At 44.7% G+C, this 22,068-nt stretch overlaps 1 protein-coding gene across 3 annotated transcripts in view; it reads left to right on the forward strand.

Moving 5' to 3' along the window:
* The window catches only part of Chn1 (chimerin 1), a 152,037-nt gene extending 130,245 nt beyond the window's left edge, over nt 1-21,792 (forward strand). For all 3 annotated transcript variants that reach the window (XM_060390437.1, XM_060390438.1, XM_060390440.1), the window contains 5 exons: nt 6,745-6,918; nt 7,607-7,684; nt 13,940-14,077; nt 19,477-19,582; nt 20,922-21,792. In XM_060390437.1, coding sequence (XP_060246420.1) covers nt 6,745-6,918; nt 7,607-7,684; nt 13,940-14,077; nt 19,477-19,582; nt 20,922-21,093 — 668 coding nt within the window. In that variant the 3' untranslated portion in view covers nt 21,094-21,792. The remainder of the gene's footprint in view (nt 1-6,744; nt 6,919-7,606; nt 7,685-13,939; nt 14,078-19,476; nt 19,583-20,921) is intronic.
* Nucleotides 21,793-22,068: the final 276 nt, after the last annotated feature.

Raw genomic sequence — 22,068 nt, forward strand, 5'->3', positions numbered from 1 at the left:
GAGTAAAGGGCAGAAACTGAAAGGAAAGCCTGGAGGTTTCTCATTCTGCCCTTTAAAATGTTAGGTGATGTAAGCACATGGGAACCCTTGTTTTTAAGGGGTGGGGGACTGGGGAATGTGACTCAGCAGAGTGTTTACCTCACGTGGTTCATTCTGCAGCACATATTTAAAAAAAAATGGTATAGTGTGCAGGGTTGTAATTCTAGCACTCGGGGGGTGGAAGCAAAATTAGAAGTTTGGGATCATTCTCGGCTACATAGTGAGTTCAAGTCAGGCCTAGACTGCATGAGACCCTCTCACAAAACAAAACAACAAAACAAAACAAAAAATCCCCACAAACCTGCCATAATGATCTTTAGAAAACAAAACAAAACAAAAGATAATCTTACTTCCTTTCTTTTGGTAAATGTAGCCTCCCAGCACTCAGGAGGCAGATCCCTCCTGAGCTTAAAACTAACCTGGTCTGCATAGCGAGTTCCAGGACAGCCTGAGCTACACATGAGACCCTGTCTTTACTCACACTGGTTCTGTTTAAATAACTACATTTGTATTGACAGTGAGGGCTGTAGCTCTAGCCCTTGAGCTCCAACTTTGTCTAAACTGAATCCAAAGAACGGAGAGCACAAACTCGCTGTGCCAGGCAAGTGCCAGGTGCCGTCTACCTCCTCATTCCTGGGAACTCTTGGGGACACCAGGAACTATGCAGGTGTGATGGAATGTGTCTGTACAGCACTTGAGATAAAGTCAGAAGGATGATGAGTTCAAAACCAATTGGGATTATGTAGCAAAAGTATGCCAGTAGTGATGGTGGCGCGTGCCTTTAATCCTAGCACTCGGGAGACAGAGGCAGGTGGATTTCCATGAGTTTGAAGACAGCCAGGCTACACAAAGAAACTGTCTCAACAAACAAAAAAAACTGCAAAAACAAAACAAACAAACAAACAAAAAACAATAGCCAAAAAACCAAACAACAAAAAAGATGCCCACCAATAAATGACTCATACATACATACACTCAAAGGCTGTTTATTCAGTCAATTAATTTCCCCAATTTTATCAGCCATCCCTCTCCCAGGAAATGTTACCCAAGAAGGAAATTATTCTACCAGAATTTCTAAATTGTGTTTATTTTATCCTCGCCAGAATACTCTAAGAGATAATGCAGGATGATATTTATTTTAAAGCAGACATTTTAACTGAGCTTAACCTAGGAAGATCCTTTAATATTTTCAGCACCATTATTGTCATTGCTGCCATCAAATAGGAGACAGCAGTTTTTCTCCTATAATAGAAGTTACTTCAGACATGCAGGTATTAAACTTTTAGTTAAAGAAAAAAATAACTTCTATTTTTATTAGTGGCTCAATTGGCTAATACCTTATAGTGGTGAATTTCTGTATATGTCAGTGAGAATTTGAAGAATACCTTTTAAAAGTTTCATATGACATCTTTTGGTTGAAAGTAATAATTTCACAAATATTTCAAGGTGTAAGCCATTTCTTTTAACTTTCTTAACAAGAATAATGACTTGTGATGCCTATTAGAATGTGAGATGTTCGCTTTTAATGGGGGGAAGAGATGACTCAGCAGTTAAGAGCATGTACTGCTCTTGCAGAGGACCCAAGTTCAGCTCCCAGCACTCACGACAGGGGCTCACAGCTGCCTCTCACTCCAGCTCCAGGGGCATCAAATGCCTCTCGCCTCTGCAAGCACCTGCAAGAACATGTACACACCCACATACAGACACTCATGTACAGGGTTTAAAATAATGAAAGCCTTTCCTGGTGAGAAACACCAAAGACAGACGTTTAACAGTAACGCTTACTGGCTGAGATGTAGTTCAGTGCTAGGCACTTGCCCAGCCGCCATGAAGCCCTCCTTGGTTCAGTCTTTACGGCCACAGAAAGAAGAAAAACTTCATAGTTACTTTACATATGAAATCTCATAAAAATGAATAATGAACTTTCAAAAGGTACATTCCCACAGTTCTGTTACCCCTTGGTCTGCGGTTAGAATATAAATGAATGGTGTTGGTTATTTACTTCCAAACATGGGTCTCTGCTTTCTAGCAGTGCAGCATATATGTGCAGAGAGAAATTGGAGCACGGAAAACCAGATGGCCTGAGGCCGGTGGTCCTAAGTAACAAGTGTTTTATCAAGGAAAATGCAGAGTAAAGTATAATGTGGATTCTTTAATGCTTTTTTTCCATCTTTGTTGTATATTTCTTATTATGAGAAATTAGAGGGTGGAATGTCGTTTAATAGTAACAGAAAATTAACCTGGAAAACCAAGAGATAGAAAAAAGTATCTATGGACGTCTCACCCATTCCTAGTACATCTTTCGGAGGAACAGAACTGTGTACTAAATAAATAAAGAAATAAGCAAACTAAAGTCTCAGTGGCGGTCTGAGATGCGGCGTGCTGGCCGCACACTGACACTGTGAGTGGACAGTTTGAAGAGCATGCTTGGGGCTGCTGCACTGCACTGGGAACTCAGCAGAACAAAACGAGGGTGTATTTTTTCTATGTGTGTGGTTTTGCCTCCATGTATATTTTTGCATCATTTTGCATGCCTGGTACCGAGGAGACCAAAAGAGGGGTCCAGATCCTCTGGGACTAGAGTTACAGATGGTTGTAAGTCACCCTGTGGGCTGTGGGACTCAGTCCTCTGGAAGAACAGCCAGTGTTCTTAACCACTGAGCCAGCTCTCCAGCCTTCAATGCTATATTTTAACACTATTGCCTTTGCCCTGTGGTCTTCTAAAGGAGTTCATCCAAACCTGTCAAAATTTGGGCTCTGAAATTAATCCCATAGGAGAAAGGATATTTATTTAGTAAGCATTTCCTTTTCTTTAACTTTCTAAATCTGAGTTCAATCATTGCTTAATGCAGTTTTAACTGAATCACAAATACATTTAGTAGCTGGCTATGTAAAGTAGGAGATGACCCCAAGCTTTCAAAGGATAAATTAAGGTAAGACTGTTTGCTAGTGCAATGAACGTGTTTGGTATGTCTATGCATCAGGTTTACGTTTGAGTTTCCATTTCGAGTTGGACATGGGGAAGAATATGAACAAACAAGAGTGCAATGTCTAGGTTTTGTCACTGCTTTTTAAAAGTCCTACAGGATCAAGCACAGATAATTTCAAGACCAGTACAGGCAAAATACAGCAACATTTTTTAAACTCAAGGGTATATGCTGGTATAATACACGTTGTCATTACACTGTATTAAATTATTATTTTGTATTGTTCAGTGCACAATATTGAACAAAAGATTAAAAACGGACAATTCCTTTTCAGTGCTGAAAACAGTACACAGAGTGTGTGGTGTGTTGTGGGCACGAGGAAGGAGCGGGTAGGTGGGCAGCACAGGCTGGTCACTCTGCAGTGCAGTCTGCTCTTCCAGCTCACTGGGGCCCACTTTCTTCATCTGTGCAATGATGGCGTGTTCCAAGCTGCTCCTTACAAGTCCACCTGTGGTCTGTGTTACACACTTGAAGTGCAAGGCACGGCCACACTATTACTAATGGCCGCATTTCAGGCATTTAATACACTTATTTTCCGGCTGACTTTAGGCATTTATTTCACTTTATTTTGTCAATAATTAAAACATCTACCACAACACACCCACAAAATTAATTTACGACAAGATATTTGCATTAACCAAGAGAAAACTTTGAGACCTGGAGAAGGAAAGCTGGGACGGAGGGTGGCTCTGCTGTTACTGACTTCTTGTGTCTCAGAGGAGAGGAGTTCAGATCCCAGCACCCACATGGGTGGCTCATAACGGCCTGGAACTCCAGATCCGTGGGATGCAGTACCTTCTCTGGCCTCCAACTGCAGGCATGTGGCCCATGCGTGCACGCACAGTCTGTGTGTGCATGTTTCATAAGCTAGGTGACATTTTAATTTTATTTTCAAAAGCGAGCCAGGCTTAGCAGTGTAAGTGGAAAGTGGAAACTGCCGAAATGGAAGATTGCAATGGAGACTGTCCTCACAGCATTCACAGGAGCTGAGATTCAGCCCAGAATTGCTTATCCATCCAGGAACTAGGGAAGCCGAAACTCAAACTTGAGATGTTGTGGGCATCAGACAAGAAGAACAGCTATCATAAAAAGATTCCAACCAAACAGCCTTGAAAATATGGGAACTGTCAGAAAAGAAATACTGTAGCAAAAAGAACTGAAGTCTTGGCAACTGTAAACTGATTCCTGAGAGGACGCCTGGGTGATGGGCCAAACAGAGCGACGGTGACAGGAATCAGTGAGGCTGAAGAGACAGCAAAGAACTTACACAGTTCAAGCATGTGAGGAAAAAAACCATATTTAACATATTTATTTAAAGTAAACTGAAAGAGCGAGAGAATAGTGGTAGAGAGAGCCCTGCTGACGTGGGGGGAGGGGGAGAGGAGACAGGACACAGCATTCAACATGACGGAAGAGAACAGGCCCCAGGCACCTGCAGGACAGAGAGGAGAGTATTTCCTGCTGAGATCTCAGACGGCAAAATGTCTAAAAGGCAAAATTATTGAACACTTAGCAGATTTGGTGAATTCAGAGAGAAGTTATGCATTAGTTCCTTGAAGGCACAGTGTAGGCATGGAGTCTGCAGCCCCAGTTACCCACACCCATCTGAGGACCCTGACCTTCAGCTGGTGAAGGCCTGTGACATGGTCAGCACACATCACTGCCCAGCACTCTTTACCCACAGGAACACCACGTCTTGCACAACTAATCGAAGCACAGTTCTTACTATTTTATATAACTAGATACCTAGACACAAAGTGTGATCCCTCACTCCAGTCACATAGCCCATAGATTCTAGGACAAGCAGCAAGTTTGACAAGTCCTTCCAGAACATTCGAGTGTTTGGAGGAAAGAGCACTTTTTAGTGTGTGATTGACCACTGGCTTGCCTTGTGGTCAAATTAGCCATCACATGGGTTAATATGTCAGGAGAGGCTTTGGTGTTAGCTGTGCAGTCATCTAGGCCTCAGCTAACTAGATAGAGCTTTGCCGCCTAAGGAGGTAGAGCTGTGCCACCTCATCTTTGCAGGTGATAGATCGAGGACTCTGGTCCTTAGTAGTGACAGTATTTGGACATGACTCAGTGGTGTTGCCCTCTCTGGGATGTTCACTCAGGCTCATATGTGCAAAGATATAGCTTGCTCCAGGGCACGCTGGCTCTGTGGCCACATCCAGCTCCTTCCTCAGGCCCCACAGCTGAGCATCCTTTCAAGTTGCCGTTGTCTGCAGCTCTTGTCTGCACTGTGACACACATTACTAGTCTGCAGCGTAGGTTTGATCAGAAGTCCTAACGGTACTATCCATCAGCCACGTCGCCAGTCCCTGATGCCTCAGCTCAGTGGCTCCTAGGACCAGCACCCTCTCCCTCATGCTTCAGATGACAGCAAAATGAAACTGCCTAAGAGCCAAGGCAGCTGCTGGGACAGTCTGGATTTCTCAAGTTGACTGCAGTAAGGCCTGGCCATGAACTGCATCTATGTCATTTAATCTAGTTTTTGTAAGAGATCCTGATAATAGTTTTAACTTAAAAAAATATAGAAAGGATATGTTTTTAAAACATAAAGATGACATTTATTTTAGTTGAATTATTTACTCAGTATAGTTTCTCACATGAGTCTTAATTTAGCAGAACAGTTCTGTTTTCTTCATCCATTATAAAACTTCATTGTACTCATGTTGTTGCGAAGGCATCACAAATATTAACCATGAAGGTCTTAGGTTCTGGCGCCTGAGATGTTACAGCCCTGCAAAACCAAAGGAGTGGCTTCAATAGAGGCATGGAGACCTCCAGAGTCACCATAGGCTGGAGTCCCAGCTCCACTGTGTGCCGTGGACAAACTCCTTACATGTAAAAAGGGCTTGTGAAAAGATATAAAGAGGAACATTTATTTTAAGAGGATCTTGAATACTCTTATTTTGGGCATCCACGTTATATCAAGTGATCTGAAATGTAAGTACAACTTACAGTAGATGTAAGTTATCTTGAGCTGTTTCACAGGTCTATTTTGTGCCGCTATAACAAAGAACCTTTGACTAGATAATTTACACAGAACAGGAGTTAGATACCATAGTTCTGAGGTAGAAAGTTCAAGGTGCCAGCTTCTGGTAGAGGCCCCTTGCTGTTTTCTCCATGGCAGACGATGGAAAGTCAAGAGAAGGCAGAAGAGAAAGAACCCTCTCCCACAGGCCTCTTCATAGCAACACTGACCCATTCCTGAAGAGGGACCCAACACTCCCCCCAAAAGACCACCCCCCTCAACACATCATAAGAATTATGAAGAAAACACTCAGATCTTAGCATTGGTGATGTGACATTCTATGCTGTGTAATTATTTAACTTAATGGTTTTCATGTGGGGAATCTGTCTTGATTTTGGTTTTGCTACTTCTGGGGTCATTCAGGAAGTTAAATAATGAAGCAGGAGCAAGAATTCTGGCCTCACAGGATGTGGGGTCACATGTCTTTAGTCCCAGCATTCAGGAGGCAGAGGCTGGCAGATGCCTGGAGGCCAATCTGGTCAATATAGAGAGTTCCGGGTGAGCCAGGGTACAGCGTAAGGTGCTGGCCTAGTTCTAATCAAACTTTTCCCAGAGGTGAGAGGCTGCTGCTCCTCTCCTCGGGGGCACTGCAGCTCACGCCAGCCATCTTCTGCTGAAAGAAGCACTCCAGAATGGCCAGACTGAAAGTAATCATGACTTTTTCCTTCATCGTTTTCACAGACTGTGGGTTGAATGTTCACAAGCAGTGTTCCAAGATGGTCCCGAATGACTGTAAGCCAGACCTGAAGCACGTGAAGAAGGTGTACAGCTGTGACCTGACAACGCTCGTGAAAGCCCACATCACCAAGCGGCCAATGGTGGTAGACATGTGCATCAGGGAGATCGAATCCAGAGGTGAGGCGAGTCTGGTGCAGGCTGCCCTGCCCTCGGGTGCCTTGTCTTTGACATGCTGTGGTCTTCAGTGATGGGGAGGAAACAGTCTCAGAAGACATGCGCTCTCCAAGTCCACAGTGTGTTAATAAGCAGCTTGATTTCAAGGAGCATTTAACCAGTTATGGAAAATAATATTTAGGATACACTGATAGAAGATACCTGCAGTCTGCAAAGATCTTTGTGCAGAAATGGATCACCTTTCAGGTTCTAAGTTCTACTCATGCCAGGAGAGAGAGGCAGAACTGCTCTATTAAAACGCCAGGAGCAGAAAGCTGCATCCCAGTTACCCTTACCCACTTGGGAAAATGGCTGAAGGGCTGCTGATGCAGGCGCTCTGTCCTCAGTTATGTAAGAGACGCTATGATGGAATTGGGTGATGAATGATTTCCCTTAAGGTTTAATGTTACTCGATCTAATTAGGCAACGTGATGGGCAAAGTATAAATATCCAGGTAGCAGTAGGTTAGAATAAAAACAGCAGAGCAGACTCATTTTAGGAGAAGAGTGGGGACAGACTGGTAGTCATGTGTGTTTTATTATTTTTTTCTAACACATTTGTCCAGAGTGACATACAGAGAGGAGGTAAAGTGTGAAGGAAAGGTGTGAGTTAACAGAGACTGAGTCCCCGTGCTTTACTGGTTTCTTTTCAGGTCTTAATTCTGAAGGACTATACCGAGTGTCAGGATTCAGTGACCTAATTGAAGATGTCAAGATGGCTTTTGATAGAGGTATGTTTTCCAGCACAGACATTCACTGAGACGGTTTTACTCTGCCAGAAAGTGACGATTTCTTATGCTACTCTTAGATTAATTTTCTACATGACTGTTGATTATCGTATTCTGCAAAAGATTTCAATAGGCATGGTGGCACACCCCTGTGATCCTAGCACTTAAGAGGTAGAAGCAGGAGGATCCAGTGTTCAAGGCCATGATTGGTACCTAGTGAATTTGAGGCCAGCCTGTCTCAAAAACTAAGCAAGCAAACAACAAAATTCAACATATAGTTTCTTGCTTTGCATCATCTACCTTAAAGGGTTAGATTTCATGCTGGGAACGAGGCACAAAGCTTATGTATACCACCAGCTTTTGAATATGTAAGACTGGTCCAAGTTGATCAAAAGCAGAGATCAATTAAATATCCCAAAACCGGAAGAAAGGGTGGACAGTCTAATTGTCTCTCATGTCCTAGCCTGAGTTAATCCTCCTGTGAGCTACGGTTCTCAGGTCCTATCTGACTGACTCATGTCCCAGAAAGCTCAGAGGAGCTGAACCTGTGGCTGAAGTCCCCTGTGGGAAGCCTGGTGGGGTGTTCTGTTTTGAAGCATGCAGGGGGTGACGTAAGGTCTTGCCTATAGCCTTGAATGCTATCCTCTTGCCATGCCCAGCTTAATGCAACTCTTAAAATAACATTTAAGTTTTGATTTGTGCTGGGTGTGGTGGTGCACACCTTTATCCCCAGCACTGGGGAGGCAGAGGAAGATGGATTTCTGAGTTCAAGGCCAATCTGGCCTGCAGAGTGAATTCTAGGACAGCCAGGGCTACACAGAGAAACCCTGTGGGAGTTGGGGAGGGGTTGATTTGTTCCGTGGACATCAGTTTCTATTTCCTTTGGCTACTAGAATAAGTTAGCACCAAAGAAAAACTATTCCCTTAAATACAGACAGAGTCAGTGATTTTTTTTTCCCTCCTAAGACAGGGTTTCTCTGGGCAGCCCTAGTTGTCCTGGAACTTCAGGACAGCCTCAAACTCAGAAATCTGCCTGCTCTGTCTCCTGAGAGCTGGGATTAAAGGTGTGCGCCACTACCACCTCACTAAGTTAATGACGTTAAAATGCCTCTTTTGCTTTGCAGAGTATTTGTGCGAGTATGTGCGTGCGTGCGTGTGTGTGTGTGTGTGTGTGTGTGTGTGTGTGTGTGTGTGTTGGGTTGGGGGAGGGGAGTGTCGAGTGTCATGAATTGAACTCAGGGCCTCATGTGCTAGGCAAGAGCTGTACCAATAAGGCCCATCCCCAGCCTGAAAACGTACACATTTCTAGGCCTATCATACTCGCCTGTTGGCAATCTTCTAAACCGCAAAGGCAAAAGACAAAAATAAATATTATCTCCCTGCAAAGGGGAAAATAGGCCCACCTAAGTGTTTCATGAAAGCAAAGAAGATAAAGTAATGATTTCTTTATACAAATACACATCAAGGAGCATCCAGAACCCATGCCAACGGAATGGTAAGAGACAGGCAGCAACTGAGCATGTCCACTCCCGGCCTGATATGGGCACTGGCAAAGAAACCACAGAAAGCAAATCAGCGTGGCACACATTCTTTTATTAACACTGCTAACAGATTTTCAGATTCTTGATGGTTTCTTTCACTCGATATGGTCAGGCCTTTTGGGGACCACTCTGAACCTTCCAGACACATCCAGCAATCATTTGTAAGAAATCTGTGGAGTTTTAACAGGAGAGCCAGTGATGCACACAAATGCTGCCCAAATCTCTGAATGTTCAAAACAGGGTATCAGATGGATAGCCAAGTAAGTAAAGTGACATAATCAAGGGTGGTCAGTTCCAGGAAGCTTAGCTTTCAAATAATGACGTTGAAGAGGGGGGAGGATAGACTTTGAAGAAGAAGGGCCCACAGAATGCTGGTATGGGCCCGTTAGTCTCAGAGACAAGGGAATGGCAAGTTTGGGGAGGTCTTCCTTCAAAGGAAGACGGTCACCAGGTGGAGCAGTACCTACTCCTCCAAGGTCTGCAGGTGCCATTACAACTTTGCTGCATTCTGTCTTCAAATAGTATATGGTGGGTACTCTGAGAGGTAACAGGTGGAGCCTCATCCCAAGAGCCCAGGGCATGTGGTTAGCAGCTGAACAGGAAAGAAAGAATCAGAGCAAAGATGTTATAGACTATGCTGGTAAGTTGTGGTTCTGCCTCTAGAGCACAGGGTCTGGATCTCGCATTCCAGGTTGTCTGTGCAATTTTTAACAGAAAACAATTTAAAGCAAGACAAATGGAAGACAGTTGTGTATGTATTCTTATTAAAATTCAGGTTTAGGGCCAAGCATGGCAGCTTATGTCTTTAATGCCAACACTCAGGAGGCAGAGGCAGGCAGATCTGTCAATTCTGGGACAACATGCTCTACAGAGCGGGTCCCGGGACAGCTAGGGCTGTGTAGAGAGGCCCTGTCTTGAAAAATAAAAAAATAAATAAACAAACAGATAAATAATGACTGAATACGTAAATCAGGCTTGTTTGTTTTAAAGAGATGTTTTAGTGGGTAAAGGCACTTGCTATCATGCCTGTTCTGGTTGGCTTTGGGCAACCTTACACAAGCCAGAGTGATCTTATAAAGCGAACCTCAGCTGAGATATTGCCTATAGCAAGTGTGTAGTGCTTTTTCTTGATGAACTAACATAAGGAGGTCCCACCCAGGGAGGGGGAATGCTGTACTTGGGCTGCTGACCTGGGGTGTATTAGAACACAGGCCGAGCAAGCTGTGTGGAGCAAGCCAGCAAGCAGCACTCCTCCACGGCCTCTGCTTCAGTTCCTGCCTCCAGGCTCCTGCCCAGAGCTCCTTTCTGTCTTGGCTTCCCCTAGTGATAGGCTGTAATCTGGAATCCAAATAAACTCTCTTTTCCCCAAATTGCTTTTGGTCATGCTGTTTTGTTACAGCAATAGAAACCCTAATTAGAGAGTCCTAACCACATGAATGAGAGAGACAAGTTGTCCTCTGGCTTCCACAAACATCCCGTGATACATTGTGCCCACACACATACATACACACAAAATAAATGGAAATTTTTGAGGGCATGTTTTAAAACAACAGGAATATTCAGCACTTAAAAAGGGAATGCAGTACCAACATGTGATCTTAAACAAAGCGAGGTGAAAGAGGCCATATTGCATGATCCATACATGTGACATAGCCAGGCGCCACAGACTGACTGAAGGGCCAGGGACTTTGGGGACATAAGAAAGTTCTAAAATCAGACTGTGGTAGTAAGAACATGAAAAACATTGAATCGTCTACTGTAGATGACTGGCTACATCATGAAAATTCTCTCACTAAAACTTGATGCATATGAACTTCAAAGCAGGTTTTAAAAGAACTATCTTAGGGAAACAAGGACTATTTCTAACAGGATCTCTAGGGCAGGTTCTTTGACCTTCCCCTTCCCCCCCCCTCAGGGGAGGAGCAGTCCTGTTAGGCCACAGAGGAGGACTTTGCAGCCAGCCCTGAAGATACCTGATAAAACAGGGTCGAATGAAAGGGGAGGAGGACCTCCCCTATCAGTGGACGTGGAAAGGGGCAGGGAAGAGACCAGGGAGGGAGTGTGGGGTTGGGGAGGGAATGAGGGAGCAGGATACAGCTGGGACACAGAGTTAACAAAATGTAACTAAAAAGAAAAATAAAATTAAAAAAAAAAAATAAAAGAACTATCTTAATAATGATGTCTATAGCGAACCACAGAGTATTAGTCTTTTATGCTCCTAACTTTTAAAATCTCTTTTCTGCAGATTTAATCACTGAAAAACTACATTTAGCCGCTGCTATATGCCAGACGCCGAGTTCTTCACTGTAATTTAGTAATTGAGCTGTGTTCTTGGTGTGTAGGACTCAGAGTAAGCTCATTGGTTACTGACTCCATAAAGGGAAACATTAGTAAGTGGAAAACATTACACAGTCTAGTAGAGCAAGTGGTAGCAGTTAGGAAAGGCTTCCCAAGGAGGAAATAACACACAAGGGTGCTAACCTGAGGACGAACAAAGCAACTGTCCAAGGGTGAGGAGCAAAACCCTCATACGAAGCACTGCAGCTTCGAGAAGAGTGAAAGCAGCAGCGGTGGACACTAACACTCTACAGCCTCGCAAAAAACGAGGGTGGCCTCCTAGCGGCCTCCACTGAATTATCAGAAGGCTAGAAAGTGCCCCGTCCCAAGTTCACCTGCCTCTTCAGACAGTGGCTTTATTTTCCAGGCTTGCACCTGGTGAAGTAGCTGGCCTGTGTGCCCTGGGAACTGGAATATTTATATACCCTGGAACAGAGATTTTATAGGCCCTGGATTCTGGATTCTTCATAGAGAAGTATCAGGAGGTACTAGAACAGGAGGGCTGTGGCAGAAAAGGAAACGGGGAAAAAAAACCTCACTTTTTTCTTGGACTTTGGACTTTGCCGTTGGTCCCCTTTTTCAGATCCTTAGAACAAGGCACCTACATGCTTTCTTTCTCATGTTTCCCGGAGGACATTGCCTTTTGTTTCCAGAAAGTACTCAATGCTGCTTTGTCCTGTCCTGTATGTCTTACCTTGGGTGAAAGAAGCCCTTGGAAGCAGACTCACAGTCCACCATGTGCTCAGGAAGGCTGCAGTCCTCAGCATTTTCAAAGAGTCTGGGTTTTTTAATGGGCTTTTATGGAGTAGTTTTTAGAGTTTGAGCTGAAAGTACCGTGATTTCCTGTGCAATCCATCCCTCTGGCATCTACCCCAAGTTCCCCCTTACTAACTTGATTTTGCTTTTAAGATGGTTTTAGTATGTTAGCCCAGGCTGGTCTAGAACTCTTGACCTTCCGGCCCTACCTCCTGTACACTGGGATCCAGGCATGCCCCTTTCTGCTTCGTTCAGCATCTTGAATCAGTATATTTGTAAACTAGCATAAATTAGTGTAATTGTCATTGTTGATAGCCCAGCATTGATACATGATTAACTAAAACTCTGAGTTTACACTGGGATACCTTCTGTCTACATCACATACAGAATACTTTCACTAACATAAAAATCCTAATACTCTACCTCTTTGTCCCTTCTTCCCCCAGATACTCAGCAACAGTGAGCCCTTTTGCCTTTTCCAGTTAGAATCTTATGTCACAAAGCCGTGTTGGGCTAACTGCTGTCATGATGCATTCACGGCGTCTTTTGTGGGTGTCTTCTATAGCTTACTAACTCATTCCTCTTCCTCGCTAAAGTCTGTTCACCTGTGCACACACATGGGCATGCAGACACAAATAGCTAGCAAGGAAATGATACTAATTAAATCTTGAGTAGATAGAGACAAGTTCAGATTCTATACCAAGTCTAAACTCAGGCCAGCACTGGACCCTCTGACACAGCCTTGCTTCAGAATGTGGGTGCCCAGCACCTCTAAACAGCCTTCTACTCTATAGTGCTTCTCTTCTTTCTTCAACACCTAAGATCTTGGCATATCTTCTTGGGGCTGGTGAGGTATTTTGTTTTGCTTTTTTCCCCGATGCCTCATCTGCTTCATAGGACCTGGTTAGGCAACATGCAGATGGTTATTTCTGTGAAGCCCAGTGTGACTAAAACAAGGAGCTCTATCTCACCATTGTTACTTTACAGTTATTGTTGGGTGGCGCACATGGAGGTCAGAGGACACTGGAAGGAGCTGTCTCAGCTTCCACCGTGTGGCTCCTGGGGAGTGAACTCAGACTGGCAGGCTGGGCGGGCCTGTGTTCTCTTTTGCAATTTGTGCTTCTATAAAACAGAAAGAAAGCTACACTGCATTATTCCCCTAGGGATTCTTGGGTAACTATGAAGTAAATGTAAAGCTATTTCTACTCCAGTCTGTGCATATACACACACAGAGAGCTGAGCAAGGAAAAATAAGTAGCTTATGAAGAGAAAAATCTAAAAAATGACTTGCTGGATTATAGAAGTGGGTCACCAGTGTATATCAGGTTTCGTGCTGAATTTGATCTTAGAAACTGAAGTGTTGGTTTCTAGTAAAGAAAATACAGGTTTTGTTCGTTATTTTTAAATAAAAACCACTTAACTCACATATAAAAACATAACAGCAAGGGGTTCAGGTAGCCAGTCAAGCATATACTTGTCCAGTCCCAAACTGTACATAAAATACATTTTAATTGATTGAAAAAAAAACTGAATTGTTCCCTATCTTTAACATGTAATCGTGTCTAAATCATATTAAAATGATATGGGCTGTGAACACAGTGTTTACCTTTGTTTCTTTTGAAAGATGGTGAAAAGGCGGATATTTCTGTGAACATGTATGAAGATATCAACATCATCACCGGTGCACTTAAACTGTACTTCAGGGATCTGCCTATTCCTCTCATCACATACGATGCCTACCCCAAGTTCATAGAGTCTGCCAGTAAGTGCCAACAAGTCCACACCCGACAAGCTGTCTCTCCCCTGCAGCTCTCTCCATGGCCATGTGTCCACCAAGTGCATTCACCCTGGAACCCAGATTATCTGTCAGTTCCTTCAGAAGCTTTTGACTGTGCTGCTTTTCCAAAATAACCAATCCCCTGCACCAGGCTGCTTGGACATGGACCAGCCTTTAGTGAGAGAAATCAGCCTTATAGTCTTGGTTTTGGTACTTACCTTGGTGCCCAGAGCTTCTGGTGCGCTGGTGCATCAGGTATGCTTCTAGAATGAGGTTCATGCCTTTGAGGAGTTTGCTTTGCTTTGCTTTGTTTTCAGAATTGGGAAGCCGAACTCACTACCCCTCAGCCAGAGAAAGGTTTAGGGTTTGTTTTTTGTTTGTTTTTTTGTTTTGTTTTTTAATTGTAGTTGAGAAGAAAACAGCTCATTTGCAGGATTTTATTTCTGTTTCAGAACTCAGACCTGTAATCCACATCTCGCCCTTTAAAGAAGGGAAATCTTAGCAGATTCTAGGTGTTGGCATCACTTTTTTTTTAAAGAAAAGCTAGTCTATTCCTGTCATTTTGCTTCTGTCTTTAAACATATGTCATCTCCATCTTTAAATAATAATATCATTTCCTTAGTAACTCTGCTTTGCTTTTTGACTTTCACTTTTCTTTGTTCTGAATTTTAGTTTCCCCTTCTGAGCATTTGATGGTTAGTTTCTTGGAGCTCCACTTTCTCCTGGGTCAGTGAGAAAGCTCTCTATACAGCATGAGAAAGCCTAATGATTAAAGTTAGGAAACATGAGCCAGGCAGGTGCACGCCTTTAATCCCAGCACTCTGGAGGCAGAGGCAGAGGCAGGAGGATCTCTGAGTTCGAGGTCAACCTGATTTACAGAGTGACTTGCAGGACAGCCAGGACTACACAGAGAAACCCTGTCTTGAAAAACAAACCAGAGAGAGAAGTGGGGCGGTGGGGGGGGAGGGGCCTTGGAAGACATGGGTACCTTCCTCGTCCCCTATTCCATGGGATTTAATTACTCCCATCCGAAGGTGATACAGTGCCGATCATGAAGACTATCCAGGCCATCTGTAGGCAGCCGTCAGCTGATTGGCACTAGCCTAGAAAGTACAGCCCCTGTGGAGGGTTTCTCACCTAGCTTGCAGAGCCCTGGAACAGCACTGACAGGAGCCTGATAGGTGGGTGTTCCTGTTGCTGTGTTCCTTGGATTTGGAATGAAATTTAGCTCTGTGCATAGGAGTCACGACAAGACAGAGCAGGGACTCACACACAGCCTGGTTCTGAACCATACACCCTACCTGGCAATACCCAAGCCTCTTGCTAGAGTCTGAGGCCTTTGGCCCCACACTCCTCACCTACCTTCTTCATCCCACCTTTATAGCTGAGGAAAATCTTTCTCTGTTTTTCTTGCCAATGATGTGGAGTTTATTTCAGAAACCTTTTATCTAAAATCAGCAAACCCCTTTATCTCTCAGATCAAGAGAGAAATAAGTGCCTCCTCCTATTAAGTGATTTGTGGGACACCAAAACTGCTGGCACCCTCCCTGTGCCTCATGTAAATATGTGTGGCTCCTGTTTGATGCTGATGGCAGTGGATCATAGTGTCCTTTCCCAGTATAGTCAGCTTTTGGCTTTAGGTGTGTGGATACAGACATCCCTCAAAAAGCAAAGAGGAAGATCAAAGACTTGACAATTACATAGTTATACGTGAGGCGCCTGTGTGAGTTGGGTTCTAAATTGGCCATGGTCACATTGCTAGAGGTGGTCCTGCCCAACCTGCCTGTCCCTTTCTCATCAAGGCCCTTGCTGTCTCCCTCTGCACCCTGCCTAGCTTCTGCTGGAACCAGGAGAAGATGTACAAAGGAGAAGGATAGAGGGAGACCCCATTTAAGTGATGGGCGGGGTTAGATGGGACTTCCTAATGCAGTGAAATTTTTAAAAATATCTCTTAGCATCCCCCCACACCAGAAATCTCTGGCATTGCTTACCATGCTTTGACAACGGAAATTGTAGTTTACACCACAGCGTGTTTCTGCAAAGCCAGCGGAACTGTGCTGTTAACAGCTCGTCTTGAAGCCCCATCATGACAGCTGGCATGAGGCATTGAGGACAGGACTTCTGTCGTGCTGGATGCTGGTGTAGTGAGACAGAGCACCCATCCCTGCAGGCGGCATAGCCTTCATACAACCACAGTGGGATGACTGAGCACTTTCTTCCCAGCAGACCCTAGAAAGCCATACTACTCCATAGGAGTGTAGCCTCAGATAAGCCATGGCTATTCCTGCCCAGCAAGAAGAACCTTCTGGGTTTTCCTCAGCTGTGCAGCTTGGGCATTCCTGTAGTTTAGGGAAGTTTCACTGGATTTTCCCCAGCTCTCCAGCTTGGGCATTCCTGTAGTTTAAGAAGTTTTACTCTCACAATTCTCTATAGAGAATTTCCAATACACACTCCAGGCATACTTTAATTATATCTTGATCTAGGCCTAGGGTACTAGCCCCACAGTGTCCACACTTTCCAAAGTCATCTTTCCTGGTCCTTTTCAGCCCTCAGCCATGCATTCCTTTGCCTTCCATTCAATTCCCACTGTTGGGCCTCAATCCCATCATGGGGCAGGTGGTAGCCATGACTTAGTTTTTTCACTGGACTGGCATCCTTTCAAGACATCGTGCGCCTCAGATGTTATTTTCCACAGTGCCTGGATTAGTTTCCTCTGTGAGCATTAGGCTAGATGTACATATCTGTTGACTGTAAACTTAGAATTTTACACAGAGAGGCACAGACTCAGGTATTATATAGTTGAAGGGGTCGAATAACGAGACTTTTCCTTTGAATCTTTGGATTGGGTTGTGTTTGTTCTCTGTTTGTTTCTTGGTTTCCTGTGACAGTCTCACTGTGTGGCTTTGGCTGTGCTGGACTAACTCTATAGACCAAGCTGGCCTCGAACACAGAGAGATCCACCTGCCCCTGACTCCTGCGTGCTGGGATTAAAGGCATTCGCCACCACCAAGTCCAGCTTAAATCACTGTCTTGAAACTTCCAGCAGCTGCAGCTCACTGCTTCTGAAGACAGCCAGTCCAGGTGATGGACCGGTGGGATGGTCACAAAGCCTGCTATGTACAGAAAAGCCGGAGTGCCCCCAATGCCCTCCCGTGACAGTGGTGCTAGCCTCCTCTCCGCCAATGCCAGACTCCCCACATTTGCTGGCTCCCGATGCTAATCTCTGAACACATTCTATTTGTTCTGTGACTAACAAGTTATGCATGGGAGAGAAAGGTGGTGCTGCTCAAGGTGATGTAGGTATCTGGCGAGTCCTAGCATGTGCAGCTAGAACCAGAGGAAGTACGGTGCCTCTCTCTGCAACAGCAGGCTCATCCAGGGCAGCACATCCACCCGACAGCTGAACTCTGAGGTGGAGCCGTCCCCAGACCTCCACCTCCTGCACATCAGGTTCATTACCTTCATCACCTTCTCACTTCCCTCCATAAGTCTTTGGAGTTGCCACAGCTGGCATGAGAAAGACATTCTCCTCTCTGACTTCACTTCTTCATTGTCAGCAGCCATATCTCCTCCACTTTCCCTCAGTCTTACAGATATGCTCCGCTTGGGAGCTTCACATAGCTCAACTGGGACCATCTTCCTTCCTCATCCCATTCCTTCCCTCCTCTGAGGCTTTACTCAAGACCTTTTCCTCACATTGAGGTTTTTCCTGGCTACCATTTCAAATGCAGCACTTGCATTCTTTGGGCTGCCTCACAGTGCCTTCCTCATCCTTGTGCCCTGATGTTGGCCTTGGTGTTTGCTGTCAGCCCCCGCAGGAGGAGCTAAGCTCGCCTGAGCTAGCACATCCACGCTGTCCACAACTTCTCACAGTCTCAAGCTTCTCCTGGCCAAGATTAATTGTAGTAGAAGTTAAAAAGAAAAACTTTGCCTTTAATTTCCAAAATCTGCAGTTTCCAGTTAATTAGCCCTCTGCTGAAAGGCAGCTTTCCATAATAAATGTAACTTCCTTCTCTTCCTTGTAGAAATTCAGTTACTGCATTTCAGTGTCTGAGAAAAATACTGTGTTCTGATAGCCCTTTAAAGTCCCCACGGTTTGGAGGTTATGCATTTTCAATATGGCAAAAGGCAAAGAACACATTCTTTATTATAAAGAAATGAACCAGGAATTAAGGAAGCTTTGGAGAAAAGCTGTAAAGTAGTCAGTGGTTCTTTTGAACTAAAAAGCTTCAGTCACTGATGATAGTCCAAGACTCATCAGTCCCTCCATGCTGGAAGCTCAGCCTTATTCCACACTGGCCTGTACCTGGCAATATGCGTTGTCATTGAGATGGGAGGTTTGTCAGTGAGAGAGTCCAGCGTTTCAGTCTTCTGTCTTAAACATTGGAAGCACAGCAGATGGAGCCTTCCCAGCACTTCAAGGCCACCATCTTGATTAGGCCTCAACAGTGTGAGTTCCTGTTGTGGTTGGCCCAGCATTTGAGGCCCTCCTTGTAACCAGGGTGAGAGCACAGACTCCCACAGCTACAGCTGTTTGTGTTAAGGTGTGACAGGTAGACCGAGCAGAGTTCTACAGTAACCGACTGGCGCTGAGCCCTCAGTGCAGCTCTCAGAGGTCCAGGTGGAGAGCTTCCCTTCAAAGTCGACTTCTTTGGACAGTCCCCCTTATCCCAGGACCCCGCCATGGCACAGCATACTTAAAATGGCCTACAGTGTGGTCTTCCGAACGTATTCTAAGAAATGGAGATGCTTTTTCTATGTAGAGAAACTTTGTTTTGTTATATAACACAGAGTATAATAAATATAACAAGCAAATGTTAGATGGTGCATTTCTTGGTTTAGAAAGATAAAGGGCTGGCGTATTGCTCGGTGGTAGAGTGCTTGTCCAGCATTTATGGGGCATGGGTTCTGCCCAAAACACTGCAAAGAAAAACATTTTCATTTAAAAAAAAAAAAATTATCTGTAGGACTTTGCCAAGGACTCTCAAGGGGACTCTCTTGTCTTGTATACTGCAAGGGGATTTCCAATTATTCTGAACAATAAGTATGCCTGTAATGTTCTCAGATTAATTCATTAGAGAGTATAAGGCTTTATTTCTGTGTCTGGATTTGTTACAGTTGCATCCAAAATACCTAGTGTGTCCATTTTCCTCAGTTGCCACACCCTAAGACACACTAGGTATTTTGGATGCAACTGTAACAAATCCAGACACAGAAATAAAGTAGCCCATTAAATCGTGTTCCCACGCTGAACCTGAGATGGCCTTGGACGGCTGGCTTTTGGCTGTGAGAAATCATTTCCTAGCTTCACAAAAGCCCACAGGAGAGCATCCATGAGCAGCCATGTCGGTTTTCTGCTAGAGCATCTCTCCTTGCTGTTGTAGAGATCATGGACCCTGAGGAGCAGCTGGAGACCCTGCACGAAGCCCTGAGGCTGCTGCCGCCCGCCCATTGCGAGACCCTCCGGTACCTCATGGCGCACCTAAAGAGGCAAGTCGCGGCTTGTGTCCTACTGCTGTGTAACAGGCAGATCTCGAGAACAAACTTAAGCAGAAGGTGAAAGGAAGGACACGTTCAGTTGAGTGAATGTGGGTGCATAGCAGCGTTGTCGTGAGGAATTGCGCTGGTTGGGAAAAGATGCTAAAAGTATGTCACTGCCATGCCACATGCCAGCCTCATCCTGACACACGTGCGCTGCAGTCCTGGGATCCAATCTGCAGACACTGGTGAACGACAGGGAAAGGGTGCCACCATCAGCTCAGGAGACAACTCACTTTTCTCAGCTTATTGCCCCAAGTAGGCACTTGAGGCATGGCCATGGGATTTTAGATTTTTAACTATTGTTGCCAACACTGGAAAGTAGCATAAAAAGTGATGGAGTGAGGAGGAATGTTTTCAGTCACAGTTTTAAGCTGTGATGTGGTTGATGGTGATTAATCAGTACCAGTTGAAACAAAAAATTCAGTTCTATGATGTCGGTGGATTTAGGGCCTCAAACTCTAAAATCAGTTAGAAGCAAAAACTCTATCTGCTCAAGAGCATGTGTCACCCAAAAGCACATCTATATCTCGGTCACTAACGGATACCTGTGCCTTCCCGCTTCCTTCCGTCCTCTGTCTTTTCCTCTTCCCCATCCTCTTCCTTCTTTGTCTTTGTTTTTTAATACAGTGTCTTGCTGTAACCATGGCTCACCTGTAACTTTCTATATAGTGCAGGCTCATCCCCAACTCACAGGTCCTCCTGCCCCTGGAATTAAAGGCGTGAGCCACCACGCCCAGCTCTTCCCACCTTAAAAGCACATGAGCTCCTTTGAGTATGTTCACACCTAACGTCACTTGTAAATTAAAGTTTGCTTCGTGTTTGGTTTTAGTTAAGTCTCCTATACTGAAACTAGTGTTTCTCTAGTGTGGTGTGTGCTGTTGCTGTAGGGTAACAGGAAGAGAGACAGACTCTGGCCTGTCCAAACTGCAAGCCACTCTTCCCTGCTCCCGGCTGCTCTTCTAGATACTCAGATTTCCCTCTGCCCAAGGGGAACCAGAGAGCCAAGGGAAAGGAAGGCACACCTCCTCCTCCTGTTTAGAAATGTGTCTGGCCAGGGGAATCCACAGACATCTGAACCCCCACAGCCCAGATGTGAGCTCCAGCAATCAGCAGTACTTTAAACTCTTTGTTAGCATCCCTTGACATTTCCGAGAAGCACAAAGTTAAGTGGGAGAGCTGCCCGTGGGCGCTGACCTTGACTGTGGCTCTGGCTTTCCTTTGAGCCAGACTTGATGGAGCATCTAGACTGCATCACTGAAGCCACCTGCGTCTCGATTGTGTTTTTCAGAGTGACCCTTCATGAGAAGGAGAATCTAATGAGCGCAGAGAACCTTGGGATCGTGTTTGGTCCAACCCTCATGAGATCACCGGAGCTGGACCCCATGGCCGCCCTGAATGACATACGCTATCAGAGACTAGTGGTAGAGCTGCTTATCAAAAATGAAGACATTTTATTTTAGTGTTCCGATTTGAGGAGAAAAGAAATGGTTTACAGATGAAGGAATGTTTTCTAGTAATTTAATTAGCTTTGTTAGCCAAATTGTTTCTTGGTTAGAGGTTTGGCCAAATACCCAGATTAAAATGAAGGAACTTCCTGTTGTTTCTGTAGCACCGCTCAGCAGTCCTTGTAAAACAGTGAATACACGCTCTCCCGTCCTGGTAATCCTGGGTGTTTATCATGTTAAGATTCTCAAGCTACTGCATGATTACCCCTGTTTGGTGAGGAAACCCCACCTCGAGGAATCACAGACTGCTTGCACCGCCTCTGTCCTGGGTTGTCTGTGGTTGTCACCCAGCATGCTGCCCAGAGTAACCTGTCATGACTTTGCTTTTGGGGTCCATGCCACCGGTTTCTGATGCTTGCACACATGCACACGCATGACTAAGCAGCGCCCTGGCTGTTGCATCGCCATCGCTGTACCATATGCCAACTCCACAACAGTTCCTTTCCGGCTTCTCTTTCTTTTCCTCTGACATAGTACTTTCTCTTCAGCAAAAGCAAGATGTGTTTTCAGATCTGTCACTTCAGTAAGCTACCCTATCAATAAAATGCACCACACAGGATTTTCTGTTAAATTATTGGTTTTCAGCTGTAAATTTATATTTTTACCTGGCATGCAGTTATTAATTTATTAAATTTGGCTTTTAGAAATCAAAAACATTTATAGTTTTTTGTTGTTGTTGTTGCTGTGGGGAGAATAGTTGGGAAATCGTGTTTGGCTCTCATTTAACGACAGTTACTTCCCTCTCCCCGCCTGCCTGTCACTAAGATCCTGCGGTCTCCTGCAACAGTGTCAGCTGCCCAGCGTGGACAGTCACTCGCTGGATGTAGTTTTTCCTCTCCTGTTACTCTGGAAGAAATGTGGAACGTTTTCTCCATTTCAGGGGCAGTTCTCCAGATTCGTAAGGTTCCGAGGGCTGAGACAGAAGAGGGC

Source organism: Meriones unguiculatus, chromosome 8 (assembly GCF_030254825.1).
Source record: "Meriones unguiculatus strain TT.TT164.6M chromosome 8, Bangor_MerUng_6.1, whole genome shotgun sequence".
NCBI classification, from domain to species: domain Eukaryota; kingdom Metazoa; phylum Chordata; class Mammalia; order Rodentia; family Muridae; genus Meriones; species Meriones unguiculatus.